Genomic DNA, 26,510 nt, shown 5'->3' with positions numbered 1-26,510 from the left:
GGCCTTGCACAGTAATAAGGCAGTGCTGTGCCAGCAGCAGCATTTCAGGGTGTATTGTAGGAGTTGCAAGTGTTTGAAAGGATTAGCAGACAGGGAATATATGTGACCTGCAGAGCAGGAGGAGCTCAAACACACAAAACCTCTCTGTCTGGGCAACTTCTGCAGCGCTTTGTTTGCTGAAGTACTACATAGCAACACTGAGGTATGTGAAAATTCACTTTTTCTGTAGCCCAAACATCACAGAGTGTTTGATTTACTCCCTTCTACCTTTAAAAAAGGTGGTCTTATATTGACTTGTAAAACATTAATCACGTCATTTTTTTTCATGTATGGGTTTGGTTTTTAGCTTTGTATTTTTTTAGCAGTGGAAGCTAAGGTAGGGCAAGATGGAAGCAACAGCAAAACAGCTAAAATCATCTTTAAGGAAGTCAGCAATCGTCCTGCCCTCCCCCTTTTTGCTCAACTCCTCCGTGCTGTGCCTCCTGTCCCCGGCCCTGCCGCAGCCTCCGGCATCGCCATGGGCTAGCGGGGAGCAGCTCCTGGTGGGGAGCAGTTCTCCTGCCCAGGGAAAGGATGTCCATGAAATGGAATAGATTCTCAGAAGTGCCTCAGATAACAGTGAAGCTGGTGGGACTGAAGCACTGGGAGGTAAGAGCTGCGTGGTTCCCGGGGAGTGGGAGCCTCTGCCGCGGCGGTGCCGCCGTACCTGCCGTGGTGCCTGCTCTGGCACATCACTTCAGCCACGAAGCTGGGCTCCAAATCTCACTGGCAGCTCCAACAGCACAAATATAGTCTTGTTCCTACAGTCCTTCTTTAAATAAAGTTCCAGTAACTGCCGCAGGAGAAAAGAAAAAGCTGAAAAAAAAATCTCACTGTGAGACCTTGTCCTTAAGGGGAGTGGCTGGCAGCCCTTGTGTGGAGTTTGCTGTTTCCTTTTTGAAAGTGGTGAACTGATTTCCTGTTTTTCCTGGGGCTTTATATGAAATTAAAATTAGACTTCAGAATTGCTGTGTTTTGCAGTGAACTTCAGGTAGGTTTAAAGTATAGGATGGGAAATCTCTTTCAGCATGAGAGTCACAAGATTTGGCTGGAGCTTAGAGTGATCTTTTCTCCTGGAGCTTCACAAGGCTTGGAAGTAGAGCAAAACTCCAGGAATCAGCTTGGTACCATCAGCCCAGACCTAAACTGCAGAGTTTTAGTTCCTGAATCCTCCCAGACTGGATATGGTTAAAGTGGTCGGGTCAGTGGGTGGAAAATGGGGCAGTGGAGGTTCCTGTGGGGTGGTGTGAGCCAAGCTGATGGCTCAGAGGAGGCGGAGATGTGACGCAATGCAGACTTCTTTTCTGGCAGCTTTTCTGCTTCAGACAGGATTATTCCATATGGTAATACTCCTAGTTTTGCTTATTTGCAGAACAAAACAGTGTTTGGGGCCAGTAAATAGACTTTCTGTTTGACACTTTGCAGGGAGAGACTCAGGCACTGGCATTTTGCCTGGGATGTGTTGGGAGAGGAGTCCTGAGGCTGAGTTCCTCATGGTGTGAGTGTATCATCCAGGGCTCAACAGTTTCCCTGCAGTGGCTGCAGAGCTCCATCCCTCTTTAAGCCACTTCATGGCAGTTGCTGATGTGGGCAGCTCTGCAGCTCTCTGATATTCAGGCTGGGACAGTAACAAATAACAAAATGCAAAGATAACAAAATAAATAACAAAATGCAAAGATAAGCTGACAGAAGCCTTTACCAGTTTCTGGTAAAGATTCTCCTTCAAGTGCCAGGAAATCTGCAGCAACAGTCAAAAGTACAGACCTGGAGTTGACTCATATCATAAACATTTTGTAGGTTGGTGTATGGAAAGACAAGGAGTTATTGTAATTCAAATTCAGAGTTTTTCTGTGGAGTTTCCTTTAAAATTTGTTTGGAAGAATTCCAAATCCATGAAAGGCTGCAGGGAAAAATGTTTCAGATTTTTAGTATTTAGTATTTTCTATCTAAGGTAGAGACAGAAAAGAAGCAAAAACTCTGCTAAGAGTTGGAGAAGCTGTCTGTGCTTGTCATCTTTCCAAAGCTGAGTAGCCTAGAGGTTGAGTCGTGGCCTGTGGAAGATCAGAGGCTCTTTTATGGTGTTGCTGTTATTCCCCAGCCTTTGTTTGGTGCCATAGGTTGAGAGTTTGTAAAAGATCCATTTTGCCAAAAAGCTTCACACAGTTACTTGGGGTTGCATGTAACTGTTGAAAAAGTTGCTAGTTGGAAGGAAAACAGAGGTGGAAATATTTTGGCAATAAGGCTGTAGAGGCACTGAGGAAGAGCTTGTGTTCTCCATTAGAAATGCAGTTGAAAATCACGAGCCTTATGGTTTGGCCTTAAAAATTAGCTGTGTTGAAAGTCTGATACACACTACATGTGGTATTTGTATTTAACACAATTTATTTAACGTGCTGAAGAGGCTGATGAGAGCCCAGAAAAAGAAAAGAGGTAAAGTCATTAAAGCCAAGCAAGTATAAAACAAAAGTAGAAGGAAATAAGTGCCTTCAGAACAGACTCGGTGTCATCTGCAGTGGTGAGACACCTGTGTGAGTCAGTAGTATGTAAATCCACTTCCACAGGGGCTTTTTGAAGGGAGAGCTGTGCAGACACATGGCCATTGTTCAGGTGCACCTCGATCGATACCAAAGGCAAACACTGAGCAATCTGTAACTGGGGGAGAGACCTCAGCCAGTGACAAGGCTTTGGGTCATTCTGTCTCGGCAGGAAAAAGAGAAAGATAAAGAGAAGACTAAAGAGAAGGACAAAGATTCCAAGGAGAAGGAAAAAGATAAGAAGCTGTTGAATGGACATCTCTTCACTGCAACCTCCGTTGTAGCCCAAGCAACCTGTTACCACTGTATGAAGCCTTTCAATAAGGATTCGTACTACTGTGCAAGTAAGTCAGGGGGGTTCCCCCCCCTTCCTTTTATTTTTCATTGAATCTGGCATGGAAAATGCAAACCTTACACTTTATTTTCCTTTTGCTTGAGGATATGAGGTGGGAGGGAGGCTTTGGAGATAATGATACATGGAGTGGTGTGTTGCCTTGTGGAAACTGGACTGAAATGAGTCGTGGCTGCATGGAGGTGTCCTGAAACCTCCCTCCTAACCCTGAGCTCAGCCATCACAACAGGCCATGGGATTTTCTACCCCTTGTTGGGCTCTATCAGTCAGGAGAACTTTGGTTATTTCAGCTGCATGTAGTGGCTTGGAGCTGAGGTGCTTTGATAAGATGGACAAAGGACAGGGACAGCTGGCTTGGATCATGGATGGACAAAGGACAGGGACAGCTGGCTTGGATCATGGCTTCTATGTGCAGTGGGGGGAAAAAAAGTCCCACCCCTCTGTGGTGTATTGCTTTAGTTCTCTGAAATACTGAGCCCACAGTGGGAACCACATGGTACAAAAAGGAAATGGTGACCCCCTGCTCCCTTTGAACAAGAAATTGCATCACAGGTCAAATGACTGGTACCTGTGTGCATGTGAAGGACATGCAGCACAGGACAGGCATGGTGGGAACCTCACTGAAGGTTTCTCAGAGATTGGGGATTTTGTTCTCATTTCTTATCAGACGGTTTCCCCTGCCTGCAGCTCGATAAGGTCAGTGGTGTTTGTGTGGTCAGGACCAGAATGCTGCTTGGCTCATGCAGCAGCCCAAAGCTATAGAACATGCAGACAAAACCCATTTTTTCTCCCACTATAGCTCAGTGGAAAAGGCTTTCCTCTCCTTAGTGTTAGTAATTTTTTTCTCCACGAGCTTAGAAATGAGTCAAAGCGACTGCGGGAACTGCTCCCAGGCTGGAGCCTTCCATTCCTGCTGGTGGATGTGAGCAGGGGAAGGAGCAGCCAGCTGAATCCCAAATGCCACTTCTGAGTTTCCTGGAAGAGATTTCAGCAGAGTTGTTTGTCTGAGACACACTCTGTGTCAGCCTGATGGGAAATGTAAAACATCAACAATTACAAACCCTCAAATGCATCCTCTCCCTTTCCCCACTTGACTTTCTTAACAGCTTCTGAAGCCACGTAGAACATCAAATATATCCCAGTTTAATGCTCTATATGCTAATGAGTTAAAATAACCCAACAATGTCATGTGTTTTAGTACAGATGTTCTTTCCTTGTTTTCAAGGCACGATGCACAATTGTTGCATGTTTTCTGCATTGGCCAGGAAATGAATGTCATAAAAAATTGGTGAAGGCCTATGTTGAGAGCTCACATCAGCGAGTGGTTCTTTCTCCCATTACATCTAAAAATCAGCCTCAGATGCTTTGGAAATGATGGATAAGCAGCAGCAGAGGCTCTGATCTTGCTGTGCTGATGTAGGCTGGTGCTACCACCACTGCTCTGTCTCACCTGTGGATGACTTTTAATGCCTTTTAAAGCACTGGGTCTTTTAAATCAATGTCTCAGCTTTTCAGTTATGCCTCCCCAGCTTCCTGAAACATCTACTCAATGCTGAAAGATTGTGGATACTCTGAAACAACTAGGCAAGCAAAAGACCCTGATTTTTAGTAGCATTCTGCCTTGTCTTTTTTCCTTTTTTTTTGATCAGTGATGCAGAAAATAAGGTTTTGGAGGTTGTAGTTATTAATACTAGTGACACACAGGAGTTAGAGGAACTTCCTTCTTGCTGAAGAGTTGAATTGGAGGAATAAAGTCCCTACAACCAGATTTTTTAACATTAATAACATGAAAAATCCTTTTTTTTTTTTTTTTTGCCAAATGGTACACACTAAAGAGCTGTCTTCACGCTTTCAAGGCTTGAGTGTGAATTTCATGATTCTGAATTGGCTCACTGCCTCTGTTCATGCACCAGAGGAGCAGGTTCTGTTCCTCCTTCTTGTTTTGTCTGCAAGCTTACAGCACTTGTGGGTTTTTGCAAAAGTTTTCAGGTTGCTTTGTTCTGTCTTCTTGTACACAGGAAATTGTGAGACATTGTCAAAATAGCAGCACCCTATGACCTTACCCTCATCTCTGTCAAAGTAGCAGAGTTACTGGCTTTTGTTGAGTCATCCCAAATGTAAGAGATTCTAGAAGCATGAGCATATTTTGTCATTTTGGACATAGAATTTTTTCATTTTTTTTCTGCTTCAAGAAATAATTCAGAACTTCACACTTACTTGTAAAATACAGTTCATTATCTGTGTTAGTGTTGTCATGAATAAGTGGAAATACTTTTTTCTAAGCTACTGAATCTCATCTTGAGCTCTGATCTTGCATCTGCCAAAAGAGTTAAAGCCTGAAACCCATTTCTCAATTCTTATTGGAAAAAAAAAAAAGGGAGTTTTATTCATCTTTGAAAACTTTGATTCCCAGAAATCTGCTGGCAGAAGTCATGGGCAGACTCAGGGTATTAAAAAAAAAAACAAACCAAAAAATCAAGTCACTCAGTTTTTGCTCTGGCATATATGCAGCAAATTTGAAGTATGATGCTCTTTGCATTGGTGAATGTGATGCTTTTGGACCAAAACTTCAGTTTCCAGCAGGAAGTCCCAACCTCAAGGATTCCTGACAGATGCTGCTCCTGTTACCTTTTCTGGTAACCCTGCAATACAGCAGCACTTGGGTTCTGTGCCATAGATCTTATCCATGGTCTCTGAGTTTATGTAAATTAATTTCTCCATCCTCCTCCTGTCTTTTTGTTCTCATAGTCCTTGTCTTGATGAGAACAGTATTTGTCTTTTCAGAGAAATACTGGCTCTACAATTGATTTCTGTTTCTGTCTCATGCTTCTGCTTTCCACCTTACTTTCAGAGGGATAATGCCATCAGGTTTTTTTTTTTCCTTTTTTTTTTCTTTAATCTAAGACCCCTGACAATCCAACCTTGCATTGATTTTTAAACAGAACTTCCTGTTAAATTCTCTGAGGAAATATTATTAACAAAAGGCTAATTTTCCTGGAAAGAAGCCTCTGTCTCAACTAGTCATGCAAACCACAATGATGCCTAAAAGTTACAATTCTCAGTTGTGTAAGTTAACAGTTCAGATTACAAACAGCAAAAATGGACCTGTTTTCTGTGGGGTTTTGTTTAATTAATTGGTTTTTGGTTTTTGGGTTTTTTTTTGACAGACTGTAATGCAATTGTTCACAAAGGCTGTAAGGAGAATTTTGCTTCTTGTGCAAAGGTCAAAATGAAGGTAAGGGATTTCACCTACTCTACTGAAAATATATATGTGTGTGTATATATATATAAAACACTTTCTGCCACATGTCACAAAGTTTCCAGTTTGTTGTAAAGAACTTCAGCCCCAGTGCTGAAGCTTTCACATAACAAAAACTGTTAAGCATACTGTTTATATGAGGAATATACAGATTTCATTGCTTGCCCCAAATGCAAGGAACCTGCTTCTCCAAGCTAAGTAATATTTGTGCAATTTTGATTTCAGTTCACTTCAGTATTGTCATCACTTTCACATTTTCATATTTGCTGCACATTTCTCCATCTGTCATTTTGCCCACTTCATTCAGAGAAAATACAAATATATTTTAAAATACACATACACTGAGAGGCTTCAGGAAAAAAAAATTAGCTTTTTTTTGTTTTAGTTATATGTCACAACCTTCTGGGAGAAGGGATGAAGAAATTAAAGTGAATTTCATTTTTCTTTCAGCCACAGAGAGGGATGCTGCAGGCACACGATACCTCTTCATTACCTACAGTAACCATGAGAAACAAAAGTAAGACAATTTCTTTCCCTCTGCTTTGGGAGTGGTCTGTGTCTGCAGTTCTTAAATGTTCTGACAACTGATACTTGATATTATGAAAAGTAAGGTTTTAACAAAGCAGGGATGAGAGCATCTTCTGTGCATGCTAAGCAATATTTGAGACTTCAGAAGTTGTACAGAGTTCATCCCCTTCTGCAGTGTCTGTGGAAAGTTTAAGGAAATGTAAAATCATCTCAGATTTAGAAAAATCACTTGTCATAGCTTGCAGAATGCCTATACCTGTTAAGGCCACAAAATTTGGAAGGTGCAGCCTATGTCCATGGGTGTCTGACATGGGAACTATGACTATTAAGTGGAGAGGATTTAAAACACAATTATGTTTTGTTTAAATACTCTTGGGCTTTGAGATAGGCAAAATAGAAAGTTTAATTTTGAGTGGGAGGAATACTGACAAACTGTTCCTGACTTTGCTGAGATACACACTGCACTGCAGAGTGACCCAGTGTCACCAAGGATGAAGAATAGGTGTGAAATAGCCCAGACTGGTTTTGTAGGGCCATGATTTGATAAGCTTAAGTGATAAGCTTTGATAAAATAAATGATAGCTTATATGGAACCACACTATACAATACAGTTGTAATCACTGTGGTATTTATTATGAAGTTCAGAGGTGTTGCTCCAGATAGCAGAAATGCATCTGAAGAAGGAGAAATCTGGAATTAATATGAACAGATTACCTAAGGGTATGTGATTGTATAATGAAATCAGGATTATCATTTCTCTGTGGTACCTATTGATAAGAGAAAACCATCTCAAAGAGTTTGACCAGAAACAGCAAGATTTATATGACTATGGGCCCAGGGAAATAAAAAAGCAACATGGTGGATTGTGACATGTGATTAATTATCAAAACAGTTAAATTCAGTTCCCCATTTGTGTTTCTGGAGTTGCAGATCCCACCTGGGTAACTCAAGCACAGTGCAGTGAGTTCTGCTCAGGTGTCAATGATCTTCCCTTCCTATGGCTGTTCCTAACTGCTGACACCCCCTGGGGGTGATTCTAGAAAAAAAAGGCAGTGAATTTCAGGGTCTGGATCCTTTTAAGTGGTCCCCATGCCAGTGAGCAGTGGTTCAGGTGTTTGCATGGGCTGACTGTTGTCCCACCCTTCTGTTGCAGGCTCGCAGCCCAAGGAGCGCCCGCGCTCCGCGATCCTCGCGCCCGACGAGAGCACCGTCACCTCCAGCTTCGGCAACAGGAGGTCACAGCAGCCCTCTGCACTCTCCAAAAGTGTCTCCATACAGAACATTGCAGGGTAAGGCTCCTCCCTGCACACCTGACTCTGTGTGTGTGTTATCTGACACTGCTGACATGAAGAAATGTGATCTCACTGAAAATAAGTTCACGTGCTGTGACTTGCGTTAAAGGTACAAAGGGGATCACAAACAGAGAAATAGTCATGTTCTATATGATACCATCAGTTATCCTCTGCACAATATTATGTGAGTTAGTTTAGTCAAGGCAGGAGTTCAGAGGCACAGCTGAGTTTGCCTGGTAGATTCAAGGCCACTTCCCAGGGATGCTCTGGGCTCCTAGGAAGAAATTCCCTTGCCTTGGGCCAGGTGCTCTGACATTTGCAGGTCAGGTATAATATTAACTTTTGTGTCCATAACAAGAGGGTGAAGGCACAGAGCTGCAGTCTTCCTGTTTTTAGACTGCATTATACATAATTCATTACAAAAAAACATAGAAGAAAATCTAATTTATGGTTCCTACTGTACTTGCATATTGAGCAGTTCTACATGTGAGGCAGGGACTGGCTTATTCTGGGCAATTTGGATGTCCTGGCTATTCATTGGGAACTTCAGTCCATTTTCTGATCTTTCCCAGGGCTAGTGATAAGGATTCTTGTAGAGCCTTTGGTGTGGTGTTTTTTTGCACTGTTTGCTCCAAGGGCAATGAGGATGGGACGTGACTGGAATGGAGTTGTCCAAACTATGAAAGCTCAGGAGTGGTTCTTTATGGAAAGTACCGTCACTCACAACTGTAGCACTTACAGCTTCTCAAACTCCAGTGGGTAGTTAGTAAACAACACATAAAAGCACATTTCTGTACATAACCATGCAGTGCTGGCTTTGTTTTTCAATTCATATTTTAAATGCATTTATTCTGCTTATCTGAAAGTACATTTGGCTGGGTTTTTGTCATAAACAATATTGTGTGTTCTGTTTTTCTGCAGAGTTGGGAACGATGACAGCTTAATACACACTTGGAAATTCCTGTCGCAGTCAACAGACTCTTTACATAAAATCAGCCGGGTTAATGAATCCATGGAGTCGCTGGTTGATGAAGGTAAGAGATCTCCATGGCATTTATAGGAGAAGGAAGGTCTCAGTGCTGCTTTCCAGAAATAGAAAATCCATTTTCAGCAATTGTCTTCTTTTATAATGGACAATTAAAGTGCATTTATTTTAATCTCAGAATATTAGTATGATAAACTAAAACAAAACCCCACATAGTAATTTCTTTAGCTCATTGAATTACAGAAAAACATTTAGAAGGTTTCAGTTACAGTTGAGTTATTTGGAATTTAGCTTAGGGACAAACATTTCCTCTTCTGTTGTGGTTTTTTATTTAACTGCAATGTCGTTTCATGGCAGATTAGGAATACATTATCTGAGCTAGAATTTGGTCCATGTGAAAACAGTGAACAGGAAACTAGGAAATAACTTTTAAAATGTTTTTCATAACTACTCTTTATGTGGTATGTGATCATTTGTGTCCGTAAAGGAGAATGTGTGTGATGTCTGTGGTGTGACTGACGAAGCCTAAACCTGAATAATTAGACAGGAATCTCAAATGGGACAAATTACCCACATCTTAATGGCACTTTTATTGCTTTGTGAAGGTGCAGACATGAATGAAGGACAGCTCATGGGAGACCTGGAATTAGATTCCAAGCAGCTGGAGGCAGAGTCCTGGAGCCAAGTAGTGGACAGCAAGTTCCTACAGCAGCAATACAAAGATGTTGTCAAGCGGCAAGATGTGATTTATGGTGAGACATCTTCACTTTTCACTCACTGTAAACAGCTCCTTGATAGGAACATTGATTTGGTTTCCTCAAAAGCCAAACTTTAATTCTTGAAGTTCCTAGAAATGTAATGTATTCTGTGAAAGCTGTCTTTCTGCATTTCACATATCCAGAAGCCATCAAAACCCCCAGGAATTGCCTCTCCTCATTTGTCTGCTGATGACTTTCAAACTGGGTTCCACCACAAGCAGCTAACTACGAAGTCTTTTCCTGAGGGATTCAGGAGCCATCCTGTATGGCAAAAGGGGGATGGATGTGTGGAGGCTGGCAGTGAGGTGTTAGGAAGGAGAAGATACCAGGGCTGAAGGTTGAGACCCCAGCAGCAACATCCAAAGCTCTCTGCTGGGATGCCTCTTCCCCCCTGTTTCTCTCACATATGAAACTCTTGACTGATGTTACAATTCCTGACATGAAATTTTTTTGAAACCACTTAGAGGAGCCCAGTTATGGCAAAGCTTTCTAATGGCAGCTTTTCCTTGTGCTCTAACCCATGAACTCTTGTCCTCATCCCATGCAGAACTGATGCAGACAGAAATGCACCACGTCCGCACCCTGAAGATCATGAACGATGTGTACAGTGCAGGCATGTTGAAGGAACTGCAATACGATCAGCAAGCCGTGGACAAGCTCTTTCCCTGCCTGGAAAACTTGCTGCACATCCACAGTCAGTTTTTCCAGCGGATTCTGGAAAGGAAGAAGGAGTCACTGGCAGACAAAAGTGAAAAGAACTTTGTTATCAGGAGGATAGGTGACATCCTAGTGAATCAAGTAAGTGCTGGAAAATGTTTGCAGTTCTGAGAGCACAACTGGAAGCCAGATGCTTTTTCCTTCCCTCCTGTTTGTGCCTGTCAGATAAGCATAGCTGGTGGCACCTTTACTCTTCACACATAAAAATCTTTTCTCTGCTTTTTGAAGCACTTTATGTTCTTTGAGAGGAAGGTCCACTGTTGAAAATTAATTTAGTTCATTTTGTGGGAAAGAGAAGCGTTCACTGACAGGCACAAAACAGTTTGACCACAGACTGGAGTGTAGACAGGAGCTCACAGCTAAATATGCCCAGTATGTCTCTTGGCTGCATTACTGACCTGGTGTTTAACTCAGAGTGGATCATTTTACTTTTCTTTATCCACGGTTTCTATCTTCTTTTTGTCTTGTTTTGACTCTTTTTGTCGTTAGCTTTTAAGCCATGGGAGTGGAGTTGGCAAATTTTGCCGTGGGTGTGAGCTCAGTGAAGTCCCCAGTGCAGCTCTTTACTCTCTAGAGATCTCCTTGCATGGTCGAGCATGCTTTGGACTAATTTGATTTCATCAAGTTCTTCTGAGAGCCTGGCAGGCACTGCTGGGATGTCACCCCAGGAGCTGAGTGCAGGCTGGAGCTGTGTGTCCCTTTCTTTGCAGTTCTCTGGGGAGAACGCTGAGCGAATGAAGAAAACGTACGGCAAATTCTGCGGGCACCACAACGAGGCCGTCAATTACTTCAAAGATCTTTACACAAAGGAAAAGCGCTTTCAGGCATTTATCAAGGTAGGACCTGGAAGGACAGATGTACCCAATGGAAAAGATGTGTCCTTTCTGCACTCTGGGGGAGCGTTTTGCTGCAGAACTGAAATTTTCTTCTTTGCTCCTTAGAAAAAAATGAGCAGCTCCCTAGTGAGGCGTCTTGGGATTCCTGAATGTATCTTGTTGGTAACACAGAGAATTACAAAGTACCCAGTCCTTTTGCAAAGGATACTGCAGTACACCAAAGGTAGGGACCAGCTCCTTTATTCTAAGCTCATATTTGTTTGTCCAGTGTGAAGTTTTGATCCTTTACAGCTGAAGCAGATTTTTTTACCAGCTAATCCAGTCGTTGTCTCACATCACTGCAAAGAGATTACTAAATTCAGTACTTCCACTTAGGATTAGTTGTTTAGGTACCTTGATTTAGTTGTTAGAAGACTGTCTGTAGCTAGTTATGGAGCAACATGCCTAGACTCCAAAGTCTCCTAGCTTGTTTTTTTTGGTATTGGCTAAAATATGTAGTTAATTTGTGCATTTCATCTCTACTGTCTTATATGCAAAGTGTATTGGAATATTCTCCAGTCTCAACCATGTATATGTAAAGGGTTTTGTGAAGCTCTCTTTAAGGCAGAAAAATGTCTCATAAAAATGTCTCATTTAAGTATTAAAAAGTTATAATGTGGGAACTTGGGAGAAGAGGAAGGAAGGAAGTAAAAGTGGGAAGTTAGATTGCACAAAGTCAAATCGAGATGTTTCTGTTTCTTTTTGAAAGAAAATGAAGCGGAGCATGAAGACTTGACTCAGTCATTAAACCTTGTTAAAGATGTGATTGCTGCAGTCAACAGCAAAGTCAGCAAGTATGAAAAGAAAATGCGTCTTGGGGAGATTTACAACCGGACAGACAGCAAGTCCATCATGAGGATGAAGAGTGGCCAGATGTTTGCAAGAGAGGACTTGACGCATCGGAAACTCATCCGAGATGGGCCTGTTTCACTAAAAAACTCAGCAGGCCGATTAAAAGGTAAGGCTCTCCTGCCTTTTGCTGAGAAAGGATGCAGCTCACCTTCTCTGGGTGTAGGATTAGTGCTCAGATCGGTGCCTCCACCCTTGATGTGTTCTTTTGCTTTGATAGATTGTGACACCAGCTTTCCCCTGCTGTACCCCCACTCCCCATTGCATTTCCAATTACTTGTGTGGGTTCTGAGGTGATAGAGAGCTGCTTTTCCTCATGGTGACTGCATGTCTGCTGAGGGCTCGGGTGGCAGTGACACCTCAGTGTGTCACTGACTTGCTGAGGGATGCTTTGGGCAGGAGGACACGATGGGGCTGCAGTTGCCCAGAGCATGGAGTCAGATCTCCATGCCTGTGCCACGGTTCCAGGAGTTGTGCTGGCTAAATGTAGAACCCAGCCTCAACTTTCCAGGCCTTTCCTTCCCTCCAAGGGCTGTGGCACATCTGCAGCAGTACCATCCCAGTTTCACTGGGATCCAGGGAGGTGTCCCAGGTATTTGTTGCTCTTGAACCTCGTAAACTATTGACACAAACTGTTCAGGAGAGGCTCTGGTGTCCCTGCAGCTCCCTCTTGTTGGGTCAGTGTTTTCTTGAGTTGCTTTTTGTTTGTTATCAGGTGGAAGTAGTTTTTTTAAGGTGCTGTGCACTGAAGTTCTCTAGTGAGCTAAAAGCTAAATCTCCCAAGGAAACTTTCAGCTGGGACCACGGTAGCAGTAAGAGCAGACAGGGCTGTGCCTCAGGCTTGGCAGGAAGGCTGGGCTTCCCTTCCTCCCTGCAGCATTAGCTGATTAAATTATGGTCTGTGGGCATGAATGGGGCCTGGGAGCCTGATGCCGTGCTGTGCAGGGAGGTGGTGATAACATGGAATTCCGTATGGGGTATGATTTATTTTGAGGTTTTGGAAGCAGGAAGTTTACAGATGATTTCTAGGCACCCAAGACTGCTACTGCCTTCAGATGGTGGATGAAGCAAGTTCTGCTGCTGTTGTGAAATTGCGATAAGCACAGGCTCCATTTGCATTTCTTAGTCATAGAAATGCACAAACATGTCTTTAGTGCAGACTCCCAGGCAAGGTAGGTCCTGCAGGCAGGCTGCAGACCCAGGGAGAGAGTAAATTGTTCATATATTCAGGTTATTTTGTGGTATTTGAAATGGAGCACCAAAAATTATAGGAGGAACTTTTGTTTAAGGGTTTTAGCATTTCCACTCTTGCAAAGTGCATGGAACAGAGAAAAAGGCAGTCAAATGCCGCCTTCTGCAAACCTCCCAGAGCCTGGATTTCATTTTGCAGCTTTGCTTAAAGTTTGGTGGTTCTTTTATCTGGAATGGATTCTGTCTTCCCAAAACAGACTGGAAGGATTTACCCATGGGATGATTTAAGTTTCTGGTTTGCTTCCTTTCTATCACAAGATTTCCCAAGTACATTACACAAAACCTCTTTGTACTGAGGGGTCTGGGTGGGGCATTACACTTGGTAGTTGCTGTGCAGCTTTATGATATGTTATTAGGAGACTTGGAAGGCTCTACGTGTACTCTGGGAAAAGGCTGATTTAAAATCCTCTGTTGGCTTGAGGCTGTGTTTCCTTCTCCCGTGAAAGAAAGCCAGGTCCTGTGTCTCATGCAGGCTCCCCTCAGAGCTGTGTTTGTCTGAGAGCAGAATTACTGGTGGCTCCTGAAGTCAGTATTTCCTGGGAAAGAAACTGCAGCTGACAAATGTTGTTATTGCACGATAATTTACACCCTGCAAACCACTCATCAAGAGAACCATAAAATCCAAAACTTCCTGTGCAGATATTTTGCTTGAGGGCTGAAATATTGATTGTTTGAGAAAACAGAGCTTCTATTGAATGAATGTTTCTGGCTTTCACTGTTATGCCCATGTCTTAACTGGTAGTGAGCATGTGGCTGGAGAGGAGCACCCCTGCTCCCGTGGGTGAGAGCAAATCCTGCAGGATGCCCAGGTGCTGATGTGTCCTGCTTCATGCAAAGCTGGTTCAGAGCTACCCTGATCTGGCATCTCCAGGAACTGCCCTTGCTCCTCCTGCCAGCTGGGAGGTTGATCTTGCTTTCAGGATTTGCAGAACCAGCCCTGCTGCTCCCCAGCACTGGTGTTATTGCAAGAAATCTGGGGTGAGTTGTGTGGTTATACTGCAGTGGTGTGCTTCTCCTTTTGCAGAAGTCCAGGCTGTTCTCCTCTCTGACATGCTCGTGTTCCTTCAGGAGAAGGACCAGAAATATGTCTTCGCCTCACTGGTAAGGGTTCAACCTTTTTTCCTCCTTACTTTCCTATGTGAGAGACCCCTGATGTTGTATTGTGCAGCAAAGCCAGCAGTTGCCTGCTAAACAACTTAATTTTCTTGCTCAGAACATTTTTGTTTGCTGAGCAGACTCCATTCTTTTTGATGGGAAAACATGTCTTCATGCCCCACCTCCCCTTCCTGCAGTGCCTTGGCACAGCTGATAATTGGCCTTGAAAACCTGACTGTCACTGGAAACACTTGTGCTTTGCAGTTTGTGCACACTGGAGTAGTGACTGGGCTGGGAGGGGGTGAGGGGATGCAAACTTTGCAAAAATGAACCTCAGCTGAAGGAAATGTCCAAATGCACTGTGAGCTGCTGCAGGGGGCAGTGAGGTGAAATGCCAGGGCAGTAAATTCAACAGAACAGCTTGAAAATAAATGTCAGAGAAATACATTTGTAATGTGCAGGAGCAAAAACATTAGGCTTGAGGGCAAGCCCCCAAAAAGGGCTGGGCACATTGACCTGATAAAGAAAACCTGGTGCCTGATGGAGTCTGCTGGGCTGTACCTTCCAGGCATGGTCTAGACTGGATAAACCTTGTGACCTTTCCACTCTGAGCATTTTGAAAGCTGATAATTTGTTATTCCAGTTCCACCAACCCTCTGCACGGGCTCAGTGCCCTACACAGGGGAAGCTGATTTGCATACAGGCACTGCCAGTGAACCAGATCACCCCAGCTGCAGCATGTGGTACAATGCACAAAGGGGCTAGCTCCTGTGCAGGTGACACAGCAGCCTGGGGACACTGTAACCCAGCAGACTGATGACACAGAGACACCTAGCACACGGTGAACATCACCTCACACATGGGTTCTGACACAGCAGTCAGCTGTGAGTGTCTGAGAACAGCAGAGGTTTTGTGGGATTTGGGAACAAGGCTTTATTCTGGAGAGAGATGGTGAAGACACTGTGTGTAAGCAGGTTAGCAAGTTGCACCAAGTGTAAGAAGCTGTGATATTAATGACAGGAAGAGTGTGGTCAGTAGAGAATGAGATCAGAGCAAAATATGGTACAGTTTACAAAACCACAAATTCAATTTAAAATTAATTCTTTCTTGAAATGGAGTGAGGTAAAATTGCTTTTCCTACATAACTGTTGGAGGAAAGCAAACCCATCCCTTTTGTTTGACCCCATTTAAATGATTTTGGTTTTTTTTAATTAACCAATATGTTCAGAAAATGTTTACAAACCTGAGAGATGTAGCACTATGGTTTATTGAGACCTTTTCAATGCTAGTTTGAATCTGGGAGCAAGCTCTGGTCCCCCTCCTCACCCATTTCTTTCCATCTGAAGGACCAGAAATCCACTGTGATCTCTCTGAAGAAGCTGATTGTACGAGAAGTGGCCCATGAAGAGAAGGGTTTGTTCCTGATCAGCATGGTTGGAAAGGATCCCGAGATGGTGGAAGTCCATGCCAGCTCCAAAGAAGAGCGCAACGGCTGGATACAGATCATTCAGGACACAATGCACACCATGTAAGGCACTCAGCTCTTCTTGTGGGGCAGGGGGTGCACTGGGTGTGTTCCTGTAGTAATTGAGCCGTGTCTCCTGTCCAGGGATAGAGATGAAGATGAAGGAGTCCCTTGTGAGTCTGAGGTTGAAAAGAAGTTGTCCGATGCGAAAGTGAGAGGGCTGAAAGGTAAAATCTGCCTGGAACAGAGCTGGGGAGCCCCTGTAGAAAAGTGTATGGGAGTTCTTTGGATTGGGTTTTGTGGTCGAAGTGTGACTTTTTTCAGTCCTGCATCCAGCAAATAACTGCAGTCCTGGTTTGCAGATTGCCTTCCTTGCATTATTTATTTTCCGAGCCTGCTGTGCCAGATTGCCCAGGGCACTGTTGTGCTGCCAAGCCCAGCACATTTTGTCATGCTCCACTAGATGGGGCCAATATCTCAGGAATAGCTCAGGTTTCCTTGCCAAAGCTTTTATTTTGTCTTCATCCCTGTTTTCTGTTCACCCCCACAGAACAACTTCAGCAGAAGGATAAACAGATCCTGCTCTTGCTGGAGGAGAAGACGAAGATCTTCCAGGACATGGCAGACAGTTCTGTGCAGGAGGAGACATCAGGCTCCAGGCTGCTCTTCAGAGCCAACACAGAAGAGGCTCCAAAAGGAGAGGAAATCATGAAATCAGCAATAAATGAAGGTGAGCCAGTCATGTGACATGTAAATTATAGTAACCAACTATAATTGGTTACTATATAGTAATCAGTGAAGGCATCATTTCTCAAGCACCAGTTTTGCAGGGGACATCTTCTCTTTGTCAGAATAACAAGATAAGGAGAAACTGTTCCTCCTGGTATTGTCTCAGGGACAGATCATGAGGATCAGGAAAGGAAGCAGGTATTGTGGGGGTGTTGAAAGAAGGCAGGAAAGTCAGCACAAAGAAAACCATGCATTGAACCTTCTTTGGGGTCAGGAACAGCATGGGATTTATCCTTGGCTGAAATTTGGACCATCCAGGCTTTTGCTGTTCTTCAGTCTCAGCAAGATGTGAGGGTGGGGCTTCGGTTCCAGCAGGAGCTTGTGGTGCCTGCAAGGGACAAGCAGTTCTGTTGACAAAGGCAAGGGTAGGTGGAAACTCAGGCTACTTTCCAGTATGATCTTTGGAGAGGCTAAAATTATTAAGTGCTGTTGTCAGAGAACATTGAGGTTGCCTGAAGGAAGAGAGGGAGGTGTAAGCTTTTTGCAGAGCTCCAAGAGTTGGAGTTAGTGGTCAGACAGAGTGAGTTTTTGCAGGGGCAGTGTGTACTGTTCACGTCATTGTCACAGAAACCTAGATTCTTTGTACACCAAATAATTTCTGACCTGAGCTCAGGCGGGGATGAAAATAGCTCAGAAACCTGAGGTGGGCTTTAACAAAGACTTTGCTGCTTTTTATCAGTTGAACTGCTGCAACACCTGGTGAACAGGAGCCTGGGCACTGCCCTTGGACAGCAGGTCAGCAGCACTGCCATGGATCAGGAGGGAGGAGTTGGCCCCATCTCACTCCCTAGAAGGGCAGAAACTTTTGGAGGATTTGACAGTCATCAGATGAACGCCTCCAAGGGTGAGTAGTTCTGTGTGTGCTCATCGGAATTTGTTAATAACACACGTCATCGTATCCTCTTGCTTCAGAAGGACTTCAGCTGGTGGTTTGGGTTTCACAACTCCTCTCCAACAATAGGTGACAGATTAAATCACAGATTAGGAAAAAAAGCTTATGTACAGGTGGATTGATGGTAGCTGAGAACCTGTGGCTATACAAGAGTTAAACATCTGAACTCTTCACTCCTCTCTGTGCTCTCTCTAAGTAATACTTGCTATTTTACTTATGTGCCACATGAAAGCATTTGGCTTCTCAATAAATTAGTTTCTTCATGTTATTATTGTAATGTCTACAGGTCTGTTCTTTGTTCTTCACTTTTCTTCCCAGCAGGAACCTGATGCTGTTGCATTTACAAATGGATGTGCATATTGCTGAATCAAACACCTTCTCCCCGTCTCTGCTCTCTGTGCATTTATGTTCCACCTACGTCTGCATGTATTATTCCTCCAATTAAGTCTCTCCCAAAGAAATGCGTGACTACTTATTTCAGCTGCATACTTGGCTGCTTCCCAATGCCCTCTTTCTTTGCTCTAGTCATCAGAAACTTCCCTGTCCTCAAATTCCTTTCTCTGTGGTCTTAGTCACACTCCCAATACAACCAGTTTTGCTGTGCTAGTGTCTGTCTCAGCACTGGCATCGTTGGACCTCGTCTGACCTCCTGCATTAAAGGAGCAGTGTTAGCTCCAGACAGTCAGACATGAGAACTATGTAGAGGCTTTCCCAGCTCTCCTGGAGAGCCCCAAAGGCCTTGTCATCATGATGACAAAATACTCACACTGGAGGGGTTTGTCGAGGGCTGTGCCTCTCTCTGTTGCAACGATGAATGGGACAACCTCGAGCTGTTGCCCAAAGTCTAAGTTTTCTGTAGAAATACCCTCTGATTCTAATTCAGTAGTTGTAGGGTCTTGGGAGATTTTGGGAAAAGAATGCAGGGCCTATTTGTTCTGCCCAGGAGGTATGAAACCTGGCATTCTCTCCAGTTCTTCTGTTCACAACCTGTGAAACCTCGGGCAAGGCTTATAACCTGACTCCCCTTCGTTCTCCCCTCCAGCAAAGCAGAAGGGAGGAGTTTCCTCCTGCAGAGAGGTGGAAGGTCCCAGGACGTGGCGCAGGAGAGCAGGTCTGTTAGGAGGACTTGAGGGTCAGCCTCTAACAGCAGAGCCAGCCTTGGGGGCGGGGGGAGGAGAGGGCCTTTCCACCAGCTGTGGTGTCCTTCACACTGCTGCAGATTCAGGTTTGTGTAAAGTCTTTAAGAGTGGCAGAAGGAAAGTCGCCGCTGCAGGTGTGGGTTTTCCCCATGGGGTGCATCTCAGCTGGCAACAGGAGTACAGTAGTCTTGGCAAGAGCTAGAGGATGGAAGGTCTGTGTGACTCCTTTTGAGCAGAAAGGCAGCAAAGGGGGAGGGTCAGAGCCCTCGTGTCCCCACAGGTCAGCTCAGTCTTGCTCAGGAGCACTGATATGAGCCATCCAGGGGGAAGTTAGAAAGAGAAGCCCAGTGTCCCTTTGAAGATCCAGGTATCTGATAGCTAAGGTTAATGATAAATTGTTAGCATAGAATTACACAGGGTGTTGCACAGCAGTATCTGACCCAGATGTAAATTAACTTGCACAAGAGAGGCATTGAAACTATACCTGCAATAATATACCCTGATATGATTCTGTTATCATCCTCCATCTGCTCTTATGCTGCCTCATGTCTTCTCAGCAAGTATTCTGTGGTAGTAGACAGCAGTGCAGGGGCTAGACAGAGCACCAGCTAATAGCTGAATTTATCAGCACGTTCTCTGAAACCAAAGTCAACCCTAATCTAAATTCACATCCACTTTTGCTGGTAGTGCTGACGTGTTCTGTATATTTAGGGCTCAAATTCATTTAGTTAAAATGTCAAGAGCTCTGTGTCCGCTTTTGTGGAACACGTGAGTTTCCTGTATTAAATTCCTCAGACTTTAGCAAGTTCATCTCTGCCTTAAAATGTTGAATAACTGATGTCAATGCTGCCTTCTTCCTTTAGGTGGAGCGAAAGATGAAGGCGATGATGCTCAGGACCTCCGGAGAACAGAGTCAGACAGCATTTTAAAGAAGGTATGGCTTGATTTGTGTGTCTGCCACCACTGAGTTCAGATTTCAGGAGTGACAGCTCTAGCCTTAAAAAAATGCCTGAAAATTTATTGACAATTAGATACATCCTGATAACTTAAAAATAAAATAAAATAAAAGGTGAAATATGCACGCAAAACGACTGACTTGAAAACCACTGCAAATCAGTTGTACTCCTTAATGGCACAGGTTAGCTACCACCTGTCTGCAGGTCAGCCAAAGCATTTGCTTAATTTTGCATTGTTATTGAAATGCTAAGGTCAGCTACAACCTTGCACCTTTTCTTTCTGGGGATCGATCCATCACATAACTGCAAAATAATACCTAATTAACATTTTATTCTATAGGATTCTAAATGGCCTAAAAACATGCATGAATTCTCCCAAAATGGAAGGTGGAGGGGAGTGTTTAATGGATGTGTCATTAGTTCAGCTTCAGAAGACATTTGCTATGATTTTTCATTGTCCTCATATTAAATTTGTGATCTTGTCATAGGGTGGAAATGCTAATTTGATGTTCATGCTGAAAAGGGATAACGAGGTAAGAATTGATTCCATTGCTCAGCTGTTCCCTTCATTTAAGTGGCTAGAGAATTTGTCTCAATAGGTGATAATGTAGAAGAAAACACATTCAATTTGCTGAAGCACATCTAGACTTTTAAATATATTAAGCTGAACCCACTGTGTCATTTATTTGCTTAACCTTGGGTGTTTAGACAGAGAATTCACTGATTGTCATCTGCTTGCCAGCAAGATGATGTGTGCTGATTATAAGCAGCAAGGGTTAATTACCACCAGGATGCACAGGGCTGTATTTATTGTGCATCTGCAGACAGAGAGAGTTTAATTTTATGTTGCAGGTGCAGTGAATTGGGGCAATTAGATTTCTATTCTCCCTTTGATACACATTCATAACTCCCAATTAGCATTAATGACAAAATGAGAAGCAGTTCTCTTAATACTGGCTATCACTCCACTACTGCAAATACTGAAGTGCTCCTTTTTCTTCTTGAAATTAATTGTAGGATATGAGAGATTCAGAGAAATTTTTAGCTAGGCTAAATTTAGGGATAGAGCATACCTCCAAAGTAGCTTGCTCTGTATTGATGCATGAGGTGTTTGCATTTCTGTGTTTTCAGAAAGCTTCCAAGAACACACCTTCTGCACTTGTGTTGCCTGCTCTAGTGCAGCTTTTCTGCCTGGTGGCAGTGGGTCTTGTATGGGTCAGCTGGGGGAGAAGGGTACAAATAGTCCACATCTATTTAAAGATTGCTTTTTTTGTTTTCCTGAAATTTTTAAGTGGACTTCTGGGCATCATCTCAATTATTCACCTTGTTCTTGAGCAAGATGATGTGGAAAATGGTTTGCAGAGACAACCTAGGACTTCCCATGAGCTCTGTGCCAGGAGGTGCCTCTGCAGATGTTCCTTCCCCTGCTGCAATGACAGCTAAAGAAGGGAGGAAGGTGATGCCAGGCACTTCTGGGAGATGTTCAAGGGATCTGTTGGCGTACTGGGGGCTGATGCAGTCATTGCAAGGGAAGAGTGAGGAAAAGCAGGGTGCAGAGGGATGGCTGTGCATCTTGTCAGACCCACTGGTGGGACACAGAGCAGGAGAAGGTGCTGTCCACGTACCCAGCACCCAGTGAGATCTAACAGCAACACTTCTGTTTTCTTGCAGCAGGTCCTCCAAACCATTACCAGCCTCCATAAGCTGCTCACTGCTTTGCAGGTAGGCTTAGCCCTTCATCCTGCTCCCAACACACTGCTTTGCCTGAGCTGCTTGTTGTGCTTTGCCCCTTGTGTCACAGCCCTGCATGGCTGGACACTTCTCGGCCAGCTTGCAGGCTGTGGGAATGAGCTGCTGCCTAAGGGAACCAGTGCTGGCCTGAATTTGGGAAGCTGCTGGGGGATCTGCTTTGCCAGCATGCTTTGGTAACCGGGCAGCAGTGCTGGGCTGGGATCAGAAGGGCTTCAGTACAGCACCCTGGGGTTTTCAGGGATGGGATGGGGTGCTGCAGTGATCTCTGTCCCCTCTGCCAGGTCGTGGTGCTGCAGCAGGACACCTACATCGAGGACCAGAAGCTGGCTCTGAGCGAGAGGGCTCCGAGCCGAGGCTCCTCCCGGCCCACCTCGCTGCTGGAGCAGGAGAAGCAGCGCAGCCTGGAGAAGCAGCGCCAGGAGCTGGCCAACCTGAAGAAGCAGCAGACGCAGCACCAGGAGGAGAGGAGGAGGAGGGAGAAGGAGTGGGAAGTGCGTGAGAAGGAGCTGGCGGAGCACGAGGCCGAGCTGGCGCAGCGCGAGGAGCAGCTGCAGAGGCAGAGGCAGGAGCTGGAGCGGGAGCGGGAGGAGCTGCAGGTGAAGAAGGCGGCCTACCAGCTCGACCTGGAGAGGCTGCGCGCCGCCCAGAAGCAGCTGGAGAGGGAGAAGGTGCAGCTGAAGCAGGACGTGGAGAGATTTGCTCAGATGCGGCAGGAGCCCGACCACAACCAGGTAAAGGATGCCAACAGCCAGGCTCCTTGGGAAGCTGAGCCCTGCAGGGAGCTCCCAGCCAGCTCCTGGGTGAACTGCGTGCCCCTCACAGCTGCCAGACATCTGGGCACTGCTATTTATAACTGGCTCTTCCCCTTGCATGTGATGTGCAGCGCTGCTGGTTTTGCACCTCTGGAGCTGCTGAGGCACTGCCACTGTTGGTGCTTCATGGTGTATTGGGGCTGCCTGGCCAGTGAGCTCTGCCCACTTCCCTGTCTGTGTTGAGGGATGGCAGAGAGGAGGTGGCAGGCAGTCCCAGGGGGTTGACACTGCATGATGTTGGCCTTCACCCAGGAGCTGAGCTCTGGGGAGCAGTCAGTCCTTCACAGAAACAGCCTGAGTGTTGTGGGTAACCTCCAGTCTCCAGCTGTCACAAAAACCACTTGTGAAGCTGATAATTGCAGGGCAAGTTCACATGCTGACATCCATCCCCAAAAGTATTCTCAATATCCAGCAAAAAGATGGCATTGCCCCTGTCCTGAACGACCAAGCACCTGCAGTCCAGTCGTGGCTCAGTCAGCAAAGGTTCCCAGCTCTGCTGGAAGAGGCTTCTGGTGTCTGACTGCTCACAAGCACAAAGGAAAACTCACACACAGGTCCTGGTTTGGGCATTTTCAGCAAGCTGAGGTTTATTCCTTTACAACTGTGCAGCAGTCTGACTGAGGAGAGCCAGCACCGCTGGCAAAACATAGACTGAATTTAATCCTTAAGCCTGTTGATCATTTGTTAGTTTGTCAGTCACTAATTCTGACTGTAATTTGCTTAGAGCTATAGCAGAGTTAGTTTATAAATGTTGGATTGCAGAATGGGAATGATTTTCGATACCTGAACGGCCTAATTGTGGAGCTGAGCAGTGAGCTCTGAAAAGCTCATCACCAAAGGAGGTCCTGCTCCCTCCCACCTGGCTCCTGATCAAGCCAGAAGTTTTCCAAGCAGCCAGTGAAGCTGTTCCAGCTCCAAGCACTTGCAGACAAGGGCCATGGGTGCTGTGGGAGAAGCTGAGAGGTAAAATGCCTGCAAGGCCTAAGAGATTTAGGAGAAGGAAGCACCTTCTCAAAGCAGGTATCTGACTGACATTGCAGAGCTATTAATAGAGTGTTCAGTCAAGCTTTGTTGGGATTGTTTTGATCTTCCCTTTGAATGTGCAAGCTCAATTACATCCTGAGACAGCCGTTAGGAAAAAAAAATCAGGAAAAATGCTTTTACTTTCATCTTTTGCTTGGGAAGGCTTCCTTTGACACGTGGGGCTGCTGTGCCGTGTGCTGGCGTTCCCTTCCCAGAGAGGCACGCTGCTCCTTGGCCTCCTGCCACCATCTGTGTGTGCAAATGATGCAGGGTGAGTCTTGCTATTGAGATCTTAGAGAATATTTGCCCTTGGCTTGTTGATACATAGCAGAGTGCATGTAGGAGCAAAAGATAGTGGAGTGTTACTCTTTCCGTGCCTCGTATTTTCATCTTGAACAGAGAGGGGTTTTCTCTCTTTACTTTGCCTGGATGGGAAGGTTGTTTTACCTGGTGAATGGGCTGGATGTTCACCCCTGTGAGTGGTCTGGAACACCCCTTTTCTGTCCATGTTCTCTGCTAGCTTCTTTCATGAGACCCTTTTCCTTCCTAGGTTTCAAACCTACATGAGAAACTTGCCAGAGTCTCCTCCCAGTCCAGCATTCACGAATCCTCCATGCAGAAGAACCCTTCCCTTCCTAAACAAGGGCACTTTGATGCAGAACTGTCTGTCTCCCCCAAAAGGAACAGTCTTTCAAGGACACACAAAGAGAAAAGCACTTTCCATTTGCTTAGCACAACAAACCAGACTAACAAGGCAGCTGAGGAACAGACCCAGATGCCTACTCGCCTCTTCAGTTTAGCCAAACCAAAGGAGAAGAAGGAAAAGAAGAAAAAGGGCAGGGGACATCGCTCCCAGCAGTCTGGTGAGTGTCAGGGGAGCTCACAGGTGTTTTTTCAGGGTTGGTAAGCTGGCTGTTTTCCTGCAGCCAGTGAACTTGTGGAAGCCACAGAATCTGGCTGGAAATGAGGATGGTGACACAGGGATGGGGAAGAGCAGCTGTGCTGAGTGGATTTCTCAGCCTGAAATGATCTTCTGTGGGTGTTTCTGCCTGTTCTGCAGCCCCTGGGGTTGTCAGAGGGACACACATTCTTCTCATTGTTTCTTCCCATCCCATCCCATCCTGAGCAGCCTCCATGGGCTGGATTCTCTGCTTCAAGGAGAAAATACTCTGCTTCAGTGTCAGTGCTTTCAGAAGGAGCTGCTGCTGGGATGCTCCTGGCTCTTGCAGCTCTTGAGCTCCTGATGTCTGTGTTAGCTCTGTGGCAGTGTGGAAATGATACCCACAAGCCTTCTGCTGGCCTCTCCCCTCAAGCTGGTTTGTTTTGTTTCTTGATCTGAAACAAAAACATACAGGGTTTTTGGTTTGGTTTTTTTTTGGCCTGATAGTTTTGCATCCCCTTAGGACTCAGAGCTGCACCTCAAACCTCTGACCCACATGAAATTTGATCACATGCCCTCGGATGACCAGTTTCATTCATGCTAGCTCACTGATGTTTTCCAGCTCCTTGTGCACAGGAAATCTCACCCATTACAAGGTGTAATTTCACGGTAGCTCATCAGGGAACTGAACATCTTTTAAGGTTCATCTTTTAAGGGGCCTGGTGGATTTGGCAGACAGTGGGGTTTCTGTGCACGTGGAGCCCTGCTCTGCCTGCTGTGTCCCTCTGTTCCCATAGTGATTCCCACATGCTGTTTTTACAGATTCTCACTCGTCAGAAGCACCTGCAGAGGGTGAGGAGATCTTCTGCTGAGCATGGACTGTTCCAGTGGTGGCATTGGCACCATGGACATCTCCCTGCCTGTGACACAGCACGCGGCTGGTGCCTGCACTGGACGAGCATCTGGAGGTTTTAAATAAAAAAAAAAGTTCTGAAGTCTGCTAAGTGGTGGATAAGGGCCTCTCTCCTGTTGTTTTAGGTGAATTCTCCCTGCAGAGGCTGTGCCTGCACAGCACACAGGACCATCTATCTCCCTGTGCAAACCTGGGGTCAAACGGATTGGGATAGATGTTGTCTGTCTCTTCTTATTGCTAAAGGATGAGAGAACATAGCCTTAAGGGGTCTGTGCCTTCAAATTCCCCTTTTCTGGGGAAAAGAACCAAAATCAAGGGTTTAGCAAAAGATTAGGACTCTACAAATGGTGCGTACACACTGGCATATATAGATATACTGTATATGTACATATATGTATCTATGTATCCACTGGGATATGCTTACAGTCCCTACAGCCAAGGTCCACCCATGGGGATGGATGATACCTGAGGACTTTCAGGGAGTGTGTAGATATTAAATATCTTGCCCTTACTGCTCCGACTGTAACACAGTGACCTGCACACCCCTTTTGTGCTCATGGGACAGGGGATGTTTGGTTTCAGAAGGGTACATTACACCAGGAAGCAGTAACAGCATTCAGAAACAGCAACTCAGAGGATAAAAATTAAAATTTAAAATAATTCTGAACGATTTCTGTGGGACAGAGGAATCAAATGTCAAACTGTTTCTAGAGTCGAGCAGAACATTATTGGGTAGATTTGAAATGGCGCAGAAAAGAGAATTTGGTAGGCTGGTAAGGCAATCCCAGGGAGCCAGAACAGACTGTTCAAATGGAAACAACAGTAAGCAACATTTTCAACACAATCTCTTCAAGCTCCAGCTCACTCCCTCCCATCCCTGAAGTAAAGATCATGTTTTTGCCAGATCTCTCCAGTTGCATTTGACATCCCCATACAAGGCTAATGACTGAGTCGGGGGGTGGCTAAAAATCTGCTTTTAGGGATCTTTGTTCTGTTCTTTGTGTTTTTCTTAGCCTGCTTTTTGTGCTGCTGCTGGGCTTCTGTTTGTCTGGATTTTCTCACTTGCCCTGCTGGTTTCTGAGGCAGAGTGAGAGCAGCAGTGTCCGAGCAGGTCTGTGAGACAGGGCAAGCTCCAGGGAGATGGCTCCTGGCCCTATGGCTGTGCAATACCAGGCACTGAGGAACCATTTCTGGGTAGAAAAAGGTTCTGATGGACAAAGCCCCTGTGGGACAGGTCTGGGGGCCAGTGTGGTGTGTCCCCATGGCCTCTGGGGGGGAGTGTCTGTGCAGAACAGGAAGGTCCAAGGGCAGCTCTTGCTGTGCCAGCTGTGGGGTGTCTGTAGAGTTGGGGAATA

At 45.1% G+C, this 26,510-nt stretch overlaps 1 protein-coding gene across 1 annotated transcript in view; it reads left to right on the top strand.

Annotated features, from left to right (window-relative positions):
• The window catches only part of AKAP13 (A-kinase anchoring protein 13), a 205,322-nt gene extending 180,076 nt beyond the window's left edge, over positions 1-25,246 (top strand). The window contains exons 20-40 of the mRNA XM_066558526.1: positions 2,746-2,917; positions 6,093-6,160; positions 6,635-6,701; positions 7,866-8,001; positions 8,926-9,038; positions 9,595-9,741; positions 10,295-10,545; positions 11,175-11,300; positions 11,406-11,523; positions 12,049-12,297; positions 14,464-14,540; positions 15,881-16,062; positions 16,144-16,226; positions 16,550-16,729; positions 17,468-17,632; positions 19,683-19,753; positions 20,264-20,308; positions 21,447-21,497; positions 21,809-22,258; positions 23,913-24,225; positions 25,065-25,246. Of these exons, the coding sequence (XP_066414623.1) occupies positions 2,746-2,917; positions 6,093-6,160; positions 6,635-6,701; positions 7,866-8,001; positions 8,926-9,038; positions 9,595-9,741; positions 10,295-10,545; positions 11,175-11,300; positions 11,406-11,523; positions 12,049-12,297; positions 14,464-14,540; positions 15,881-16,062; positions 16,144-16,226; positions 16,550-16,729; positions 17,468-17,632; positions 19,683-19,753; positions 20,264-20,308; positions 21,447-21,497; positions 21,809-22,258; positions 23,913-24,225; positions 25,065-25,114 (3,114 nt within the window). The 3' untranslated portion in view covers positions 25,115-25,246. The remainder of the gene's footprint in view (positions 1-2,745; positions 2,918-6,092; positions 6,161-6,634; positions 6,702-7,865; positions 8,002-8,925; positions 9,039-9,594; positions 9,742-10,294; positions 10,546-11,174; positions 11,301-11,405; positions 11,524-12,048; positions 12,298-14,463; positions 14,541-15,880; positions 16,063-16,143; positions 16,227-16,549; positions 16,730-17,467; positions 17,633-19,682; positions 19,754-20,263; positions 20,309-21,446; positions 21,498-21,808; positions 22,259-23,912; positions 24,226-25,064) is intronic.
• Positions 25,247-26,510: the final 1,264 nt, after the last annotated feature.

The sequence above is a fragment of the Molothrus aeneus genome, chromosome 13, assembly GCF_037042795.1.
Source record: "Molothrus aeneus isolate 106 chromosome 13, BPBGC_Maene_1.0, whole genome shotgun sequence".
In the NCBI taxonomy this organism is placed as follows: Eukaryota; Metazoa; Chordata; class Aves; order Passeriformes; family Icteridae; genus Molothrus; species Molothrus aeneus.
Note: the sequence above shows the minus strand (reverse complement) of the source record. Positions and strands in the feature narration are given on the sequence as shown.